We start from the raw sequence: 10,227 nt of genomic DNA on the forward strand, positions 1-10,227 counted from the left end.
ATTAATCCGATAAATGTACAATAGTAGCATTAAAATTTTAGGCGCCATTTAGTGATTTACAATGACCACACCAAACATGAAACAGCTTGTACGGGCTCTTCAAATAAAATAACATCATTATCACACAAATATCTGACATTATAAGAAAATGATTTTACACTAGACTAGCTTACAAAAATATTTATTTGTTTCTGAAATAAAAGCCGTTCACCCAAAATCCCCCCGACACAGACTATATTGTAAAAATTTCCGTACTCTCGGCATCACGACACTACAATGGATGCTCGGCCATAATGGCCACAAATCAATGAAATCATGAACGTGTCACCACTAATCAATAGGTATTTCCATTTATGCGTATGTCAAATAAACATTCGGTGGCTAGGCATTAGATCGACAGGTTTCGCTACTGTCGTTTTCAACATTTGTACCTTATCCTAGTGATCTGTTACTAAAATTTTTTTATCGTTCGGAAAATACATTGATTCTGAATATGATGCCAATTTATATTTTGATATTTGACACTTCACGCCTGTAAAACCAGCTTTCCCGTTTGAAAAAAATATCTAAGAAGAGATTTTTGCGGGAGTAACCCAGTAGGTAGTTAAAGTTATTAAAAAAATAAATAACTTCTAGTTTCAAGTGTTCAACATAATTATTTATATGACCTGATAAATGCCAACAAATAGTTAGATTTCGACTTTCTACCATAGCCTAATTGAGAAATCTTCACAATTCGTCATCGCGGTCAATGCTGTGAATGGACAAACGATCCGGTGCACACGTGTAATCTTGGCGTTGTAATCTGTCATTTTTTTTTGTATGAAGATATATATAATTCTTGATAAGCCAATACCAAATATGAAGTGACAATCACACAGCTCAGAAGCAGAACTATAAACCGTAACGTTTTTTGTCAAGTGTCAACACAACAAGCAAACACATGATAAACGAGTGAACTTGACCTTGTTTTATAGAACGCAACGGCCTACCCCTCATTCGATCAACTCTCGCGTCATACTGGAGACTGCAGCAGCAGAGCCAGGGAGACTGCAGATGTAAAGTAGGCTCAACCGGACGATCTAATCAACAAGAACAGCTGCTCGTCCTGAAATGGCGTTACAGGTAAACCAAACTTAAAGCGATCATCCTAATTTCGTTATTCAGCATCAATTTTCTAAGCGACTATAGGTAAATTGAAAGCGTTTATTGGTGTTACTTAAAGCTAAATAATCCACAACTGAACTGGAGCTGTTCAGGTGTTTAAAAGAGTACCAATTTCCAACATGGAAAAATGTTTCTGTGCAGAAATAGCCAATGTAGGACACGCTTCGTCAATAGCGTGAATTATTTCGGTCCTTGATGCCAGTCTTTAGCTCACTATTGTTGTTGAATGCTCGAATTTAAGGAGCACAGTCCAATAAACTTCTTACAAACAATTTATCAAAGATTGCGTAAACTCTTCCTAACGTGACAAGCGAGGCCACAGTCATAGTTTAACATCGGCCGAGATCCCAAGCATCGCAAATGCCTAGCTTATTACATCACGATTTGTTGTGTGAAACTGTCGATTGTGGAATACATTAGATACTAAAGTCGAATTCATAGTTCCTTCCATTTAACACTCATTGCCTTGGGACTGTGCAGTGCTCAACATTTATCTAGCTTTTATTGTAATCGTTTGCAGATGCGCTTCACGATATTTAATTCCCCCTACATAATCAATTTATTTACAGTTGATCACTCATTTATAAATTGATCATATTGGAACTTTTGAATGTCCGTTGCTTGCCGTCTTCGTGTGTTGCCCACTTAGCAGGCCTGAATAACAACCTTATTGTTCGTCCCTAGACCGTTCCCGTTCACAATTTTAAACCATTGGCGATCTTCTGAGCTGGTCAGTTAGGTATCTTTCATACTGCAATTTTACTAAGCATGATTAATGAAGAAGTCTCAAAGGAATTCGAACAGTTTCTCCGAATTAAATTAGAAAACCCCAGCTTCCCGAACACGGAAATCATTTCCACCGTCGCCGCAGACACAGGAGACGGAACATGAGCAGGTGTGAAGTCACTCCCTTTATACCAAGGATGATTTTAATACGATTAAATTCGTGTGAATTGTATACTTCCCTTTACATATGCTTCGTGTAAATTACCAAGTGAAGAAACTACCCAACAATAATTATTACAGAACATTCACGGTTGCAATTCAAGATCACGAAGGTGCTCAACACTCAACAAGGAAAAATTTAACTTTCTAAGTTCGCTGTCTTCTTTCTTCTGACCTTTAGTAGCCAGGACAAAATAATTAATAATTGCACGAGTTAAACGACAGAATCGAAACATGCACTACGTAATTAGGACCATAGGCATAATAATACATACAACAAATTTTACGATAGCTTGACAGCACAGTTTACGTTTCAGAAACATAATGCCAAGTATGGAATTATCACTTTTTTGCGCGCAAAATTTACGAACAGTGAGACTACACTCCTAACAGTACATGATATTACGCGTCAAGCATGCACAAGTCAAAAGGATAATGACATCACTTACAATCTTCAACCATCATTAACATAAAAAATAACTATATTTGAAGGCATAAACCATCTCGTATGACTCTTGACGTTACGTCTTAGGCAAGTACGAGTCAAAACGATAGTGCCAGAAATCCCAATCATTCACATAGAAAATAACTATATTTGAGAGCATAAACTATCTGGCATGGCTCTTGATGTACTCGTAAGTAGATATCATGATGGCACAAGCAGGCATGACTTTAACAAGTCGGGGTGACAGCCCCGAGAAGAGCCCCGGCACGCCCTGCTGCTGGTAGATAGAACGCAGATGCTGCAGTGTTGACCTTGACGCTCTTCTTCCATCTGATCCTGAGGCTGCCATGAAAATTGTATTGTACCATGAAAACACACCAACGCAAATTCGAACAACTGAATCATTTTATATTGCTGTATAAAAATTGATATATAAAGAATTAGTTCAATTACTGTCAAAAATTCTAATTTCTGACTAAGTTCAAACACATGACACTAATGCAAATTAGAAGTGACCAGGAAAATGTAGCAAATAGAAATAACTTGAATCTATTCATGGGCAAATGAATTTGGAAACGAAAATCAAATGACGCACTGATGCAATAACAATTAAATAGGGGACAGTAATATCCACAATTGTAAATTCAATTGCCCTTGTTATATATTAGCTAAAAACGGATGAATACACACTGATGAAACGTATATATACTTTGTTCACGCAAATAGCGTTTAGCGATGAGCACACTCAGCCTCCGGACTCTAGGTATATCATCGCACGATCCATCAAGCATTCACACCGACGCAGGACGCAACCGTAAGCAAGGGTGGCAAAGCGGGTGACAAAAGGGTATAAAATTGGAGTTGTTTTAATGCACATCGTGATAATAAACGATACTAACAAACAAGCGATTTACATGAATAATCATACTAAGACAGCAACATATAGGGAATAGGAATGACTGGATCAACGATGAAGAAAACAAACCGTGCCTAGTGATGTATAAAGCCCGCCTGACGGTTCTGACCTGGAAACAACTCCTGCTCACCGATTTCTATTTGTCTGTGTGTCTTGACTACGTCAAATGGCAGGGTGATGGCAGCAGCTACCTGCAAAGCAAAATGCAAAATATCATAAATACCGAATATTTCCAAGTTTACAGAAAAAATATTTAATATGAATATGAAAACTGTTAAGCCCACGAATCTGAATTTTAATTCGTTTCAATAAAATGACAACATTGCTGCATGTGATAAACGCCTAGTCAGGGCCATGATAGCTTTATCCAGTTACCTTCTGTTGTTTATGAAATTTTCTTAATAAAAGTGACAAGCTCAATAGTACACAACCACGTACATGTAAGAACATCCCCAGGAAAAAATTTCCAATGATGTGAGATGAAACATGAAAGCATCTCTAAATTGTACATGCATTGAGAAGAAATATTATCTCCGTATACAGTATTGTATTTTTACCGAAAACGTATCTAGTAAAAATGAGGCTGCCCTGAGTTCAAGAGTTAAAGATTATTCATCTGGGCACATTGAAAATAAATTAGAAAACCTAAAAAATTAATAAAATTTTAACTAGTTAAAAATAATTCATAGCGGTAAATAATAATAATTAGAGTCCATGGAAACTGACCCCTCCAGCAATAGAGCCAGCAAGAAGGGTGAAGGGCACAGCAGGCTGCTCTTGTTGGTGCGCGGCTTTCTTGAGGTTGTCGTAGGTCGCCCAGTACAGCACTGGCAGGGAATGATTTTTGTTACATGGGTATTGTGAGTGATCAAGCAGCTAAATTAAGCAGCAATACTAACTATTTAAAAAATATTTTGAAGAATTTAGACCAGAACTCGGTAAACTTAGTTACCTGTCAGCTATCTCATAGGATAATTTGCTTGAATTAACCTCCTCGATGCAAACATACAAAAAGAGAAACACATATTGAAGCATTTCCATTGTCAAAATTGAAGTAAAACGTTATGAATCTAACAAATTTTTTCTTGTAACCTATAAAATTCTTGAAGACATATGAACGTATCAAGAAAAGGAGGCAATCACAATAGATATGAACTAATATTAAATTATTATATAGTAGAATAAAATTTAGCACAATTAAAATTTTTGTTCAAAGAATGCATTTGAAATAAATTTTTAAAAAATATAATTCTTCTTATACTCCCTAACTGCCCTCTTCATGCCTAACAAATTTATCAACTCCTTGAGTTTTCTCCTCGACCCCCAGGGGTTGAGATTGATCACTTTTAACAATTAAAGGAGCCCCTAAACGATCAAGCGGCTTTATCAGAATCATGAGTTATCCAATTGACTTGAGCACGATTGACTGTGCAGGGACCCATTTGACGCTTGACGGTAATTAATAAACAATTTGAATGACTCAAGTGGTTAAAGAAGAGAATTTATTGTCAAGAGCTATTGCCATCAAGCATTGCGTCAGTCAATAGGTAAACACCATGGCATCTACTTCTACTGAATGCAAACTTCCTGATCACTCTGATATAGGGGAGACATCAACATTCCAAATTATAGAAACTGGAAGGATTATTTTATCAGAAATAAAGCAAACTGACGCTTTAGAGAAAATCGTGGGAGCGTTGGAAATGCTGAAACCTGATTTTTACTGTGAAGCTATTGAAAGCCAAAATCTATGTTCTCAAAACCAATGACGAGTATAGTAGGTACATATAGTGGACAGGTAATAAACTCTATTCACTGAGGCTTTTATTTAGCCGGTGACCGGCCATAGAAGTCTTGGAGAACTCGCAGGAGTCATTCCTTATTGTCTTTGTCAATTTTGTTGCATTGTCTTCGGTCTTTTGATGAGAAGTCATCTATGGAGGGTCTCGCCTCCAGGAGCAGTAAGTGTGCACTGAACCCATTCCGGTGACAGGATGGTTTCGATCAAAATATTTAAGACCTGATTGAGGTTGATTGAAGCGCGTATCAATTGGGTGACTCATGCTTTTGATCAAGCCACTTTATCAATTAGGGGCTGCTTCAGACTTTTTGGTATAATTTTGATTTTTTAATATAGGTACTAGTTGAAAAATTATTCAACTTGCATCCAGTCATTCTCAGTTTGTGAGTTTGATTTCTACTGCACTAGGTCAAAACATGAAGAATTTTAAATTTTTTTCACTCTCTACTACAGTGAAGTGCAACTAGCATCAGATACAGCAATTTATTAAACGAGTAATTATAAACAAAAAAATGTGTTGTAACTATAATGATGAAAAAGAAGGAGAAATATCAAGATAATTTTATTTACTTGATAGCAAAATTTTCTCATTTGTACCATTGACTTGAAATATAATAACTTATTTAGTAAATGCTGTGACAGTTTTTCTTTCATTTTGAAAGATTTGATAAGACATACAGAAGAAGCGTGTGAATGTACAATCATCCCCTCGCTTCTTCTTGCTGCATTTACGTGGATTGTTTAAAGTTAAGGATTAAAAAATTAAAATAAGGGAATTAGGGTAAATATTTTCCACATTCTAGCAAATAGATCCTAAGTCAATTCATTAATCTCATTTCCTTTTACTGGCTAGCATGAAAAGTACAAACATGGAACCGGAAGGTTAATTTTATGTACATGCTTAAAGCAGAGGCTACAGATCATCACTCTTTGCAGCAGGTCTCATCCTTATAAACTGCAACAACCAAAGGGTGACTCCTATTTACATTAATTTACTCTCATGACTTTAAAAGACCTCTGATTTATTTATGAAAAGAGGCTGTTCAAGTGACACTTACTGGAAAACGGCACATCCCTCAGCACTGTAGCGTCCCAACCTCTGAAAAGCGATAGCACGCCTTCTCTGCGCAGCTCTTGCTTCATGCTTCTCAGTAAATCTGCCACACAAAAATCCAAAAGTGATAATACACATTCCTCTTATATCTTTTAAATCACTTTCGGATAATATCAATCGGTATAAGATAATATTGATAAGCTTAGCAGTCCCACTCAACTACTAAGTAATTAACTAGTCACAATCAGAAGTCCAATAAAAATTGTGGGAAAGCATTGACTTGCCAGATTGTGAAGTTAGTACCGTAAATCGGGGTGATCAGGACCGTTTTGACACAAAAAAAGATAACCTTATTACTAAAAGAGTTCTTGACTTAGGAAAAATTGTATTGATGGCTCTTAAAGTACCATATGATAACATACAAATGCAACAAAGAGATATATTTTAGATATTTATTATGTGACTATTTGTATCACAAACAGTAAGCGGCAAAGTCAAACTGGTCCATTGAGCACCACGTCCTAGTCAAACTGGTCCAAGTCACCCCGTTTTACAGTAATGTTGACTAACCAGCATATGAAATTTTTGCAGCCTGAAGTTTGGTTCTGACGAGCTCAAATGGGGAGCACACTGTCACTGACCAAACCCTGGCCACTCCACCAGCAGCACCAGCTGTCCACCACTGGTCGCAGTTCATCTTGTACTTCAGCAAGAATCGCACCTGGTACAAGCAAGAAAGCTTGATGAGCTATATTGTGATAGACATAGACCAGTGGTTCCCAATGAGGACGGTAGAAAGATATGGGGGGCGGTGAGGAAGAAGGGGGCGATGAGGGAGAAGGGGGTGGTAAGGAAGAAGGTTTGGAAGGGGGCGGCAGTCCGAAGTCGAAGTGAGAAGTTTGAACGTTTGTTTGATTATTTGACATTTGTACACAACATGTGCAGCACACGGCTCCCAGCAATAGGTTTTTCCACCCAGATCTGGGTTTTTTGAACAGCTCCTGGGTGTCTAGCATAAATTTTTAAAAATATTCAAAATCTGGGTTTCTCGTTTGTCTGTGGGGGGTGCTATGTGAACATTATGTGTCTGTGGGGGGCACTAGGAATTCAAAGGGGGCCCAAGTGAGCATCAGCCTGCAAAAGTTTGGAAACAACTGACATAAACAATCAGATTTAACTTGAGCCCTGAATTGATATCAGGGTTTAGTTTGAGATAAAAAAAAATAAAAGATATGTAGTGAAACAAATTTTTAAGTTTATTATGCCTGTTATTTAACAGCAAAGACTAACTGAAATAATATGCGTTTAAAAATTACTTTTTAAAGACAACACTTCCAAAGAATCCAGTATCTCCAATCTTACAGATGTACAATGAATTTCTCATCTAATTTTCGAAAATTAAAAAAATTACCTTTTCAATTTTTTAAATATATATAAAATTTTTTTAATATTTGACATTTGATTCATGCATTGTCTCCAACTTTACACAAGTTGGCAAAATTTCAGATCGATAGGATAAGTAGAAGTGTATTAAATTTTGATTACAAGATTTGTAGCAGACAGACAGACAAACAGACAGACAAGAAGTGAAGTTAAAGAGAAGTGTTGTAAAAAGGTGAAGATTTTTATTCTGTAATTTGATGATATAAATATAAGTCTGTAATGGCGGATTGAACTGTATGTTTTAGGACAGACTGCAGCCAATCAAATCATAAAAACAAATATGATAGCAGCATTCCTTTGGACTTGCATTGCAAGAAAATCAAATCCACATAAAAAAAGTTTAAAAGATGAAAATCATAATTTATTGTTATTATTCATTAACTCAGAGTTATCAGCAGGAAAATTTGAATGATTTGCCCCAGTTCTTTTTCTAAGCATTTCTATCATTTGAATAAAACAATATAATGCCTATTCTACAGAAATGCTGCAATTTAAAACATTCAGGGAAAATAAAACTCGAGAGGAATGAGATGTTGTGGTAATTTAACAAAAAACAGTGGACCTTAAGAGAACACTATTAGTGTGGCTTAGTGCAAATAACAAGCTCCCCACTCATACCTGCTCATATGTTGTGAAGTACAGAACTGTGTTGGGCACAGCAACTACCAGAGTGGCTGGTAGGCCTGACCATAATGATGATAATCCTTCATGGCGACTAATTTTGATGAGTCCATCCTGCTCAAATGTAATCAGTTAATACATATAATTCAGAACATTTTTGACAAAATCATGTATGGATTCATCAAAATACAGCAAGGAACAAATTTCTTTTTGTTTTATTACTTTCAAGTTAAAAATTATTGCAAATTATGTAGCATGCTTGAATATATGGCAAAGGATACAAAATAAGACTAATTAAAACTGTCAGCAGAAGGTAGTAAGGGTGACAGTAGAACATACCATTGTCCCATTTATGGGCCCTGGCAGTGCACGTGAGTACCATTGCTTCTGTGTGTGAGAGGGAGAAGGGTGACAGGAACAAATGTGATCCATTAATCCATTGCAATAAAGAAAGCAACGTCTGTTGAGCAGCTCTTTCTGCTGAGCTTGTAACCGCACCTTCACAACATCCAGGGGTGTCACTGAACAGTGCACAAGCAAGTTCATTCATTAGGTACAGTATATATATATATTCATTGCCTCGCCATAAAAAAGATACATAAGATCACACATTATTGTACCAATTTGAAGTAAGAACTTGGACATGGAGTCTAATGCACTGGGGTCAACAGTGGTCAAAGACACATGCCACTAAATGAACAAACAAATTCACTTGTGCAATTCTTTGTCAGTTTTAGACATTTTTAAAGAGGTGACATAAATGCTGAAACATTTTTGTATTTTATTGAATCAAATATACTCATTTCTAGATTTGCTTATTGGTAATATAATTTGTCAGATAGTAGTTCATTGTTAATTTACCTCCATTGAGCTAACTTATAACTTATGTTTCTGGAATCAAGCTGAGAAGTTACAAAGACTCTGGGTTATAATAGCAATATGGTAACTCTATTTGTTCTATATACTTATTGAATATTGATTGTACGTAACTCACTGAATATGGAGGTGATGAAAGCACCACAACAGGCAGCAGTAATTTGCTGATGAGCTGAAACTTCAACATTTTTCACTTCTGCCATTTCTTCTATATTGTATTTATCATTTATGAAACAATTCAGTACATAAAACTAATAACATTGATGGAGAGACTCCATTTGGATAATTGATCATATGAATACCTTTTTACTTCAGAATTCAGATCATAGTGAACTTTAAAAGTTTATCCTGAAAAGTTAAATCCCTGAATTTATGAGGATGTGTAAATGAGATTTTAACAAATGAGACAAAAAATTATGTCCATGCAACAATAGAAACCAAAAAACAGTTGCAAAAGTATAAAGTATCCATGCCATGTGGAAGCCAACTCTACTGTAGGTCAGAAATAATTTGACGATTCAAAGTATAGATACCAATTTTAAATTGAAAATATGAATTCACTTTAATATTGTTAGAGCACTCAAAATCAAGACTACCTATTCCAACTTGCATCTACGAGTAGTACTATGAAACATAGAGGCCCTGTATAGGATTATGTGAGACTGCGAGTCTGAGAGTTTAGAGAAGACAAGTCACAAGTATGAGTAAATGATCTCAAGTGTAAGATAATTTGAAGAAAAGCATGGAAGAATTAGAAATAGAATACAAGATTGCTACTCCCTAGCCAAAGTGGAAAATTGGACATGTGCCACCCATGAACAAGACAAAAACGTCTTCAGTTACGGTTAGGGTAAATGCGGTATATTCCAACATAGTGGGTAATTCCCACATTTCTCGACTTTTTTCCTTCATATTAAGCTTTTTCTTACTTCCACGCATTCGTTGTTGGTTGAAATAGT

The 10,227-nt window shown here is 36.1% G+C and overlaps 1 protein-coding gene across 2 annotated transcripts; it reads right to left on the bottom strand.

The window, feature by feature from the left end:
- Positions 1-2,110: 2,110 nt before the first annotated feature.
- On the bottom strand, positions 2,111-9,679 carry LOC108673377 (probable mitochondrial glutathione transporter SLC25A40). 2 transcript variants are annotated; one of them, XM_018161194.2, is made up of 8 exons: positions 9,387-9,679; positions 8,732-8,913; positions 8,390-8,506; positions 6,899-7,049; positions 6,333-6,431; positions 4,200-4,300; positions 3,583-3,664; positions 2,111-2,899 (listed from the first exon to the last, which is right to left on the bottom strand). In XM_018161194.2, exons 1-8 carry the CDS (start codon positions 9,469-9,471, stop codon positions 2,721-2,723), a joined length of 996 nt encoding a protein of 331 aa, XP_018016683.1. In that variant the 5' UTR covers positions 9,472-9,679; the 3' UTR covers positions 2,111-2,720. The 2 variants fall into 2 exon arrangements, with proteins under 2 accessions (XP_018016683.1, XP_018016684.1); XM_018161195.2 differs by having other exon boundaries at positions 3,604-3,664; positions 9,387-9,676.
- Positions 9,680-10,227: the final 548 nt, after the last annotated feature.

Source organism: Hyalella azteca, unplaced genomic scaffold (assembly GCF_000764305.2).
Source record: "Hyalella azteca isolate HAZT.00-mixed unplaced genomic scaffold, Hazt_2.0.2 contig4078, whole genome shotgun sequence".
In the NCBI taxonomy this organism is placed as follows: Eukaryota; Metazoa; Arthropoda; class Malacostraca; order Amphipoda; family Hyalellidae; genus Hyalella; species Hyalella azteca.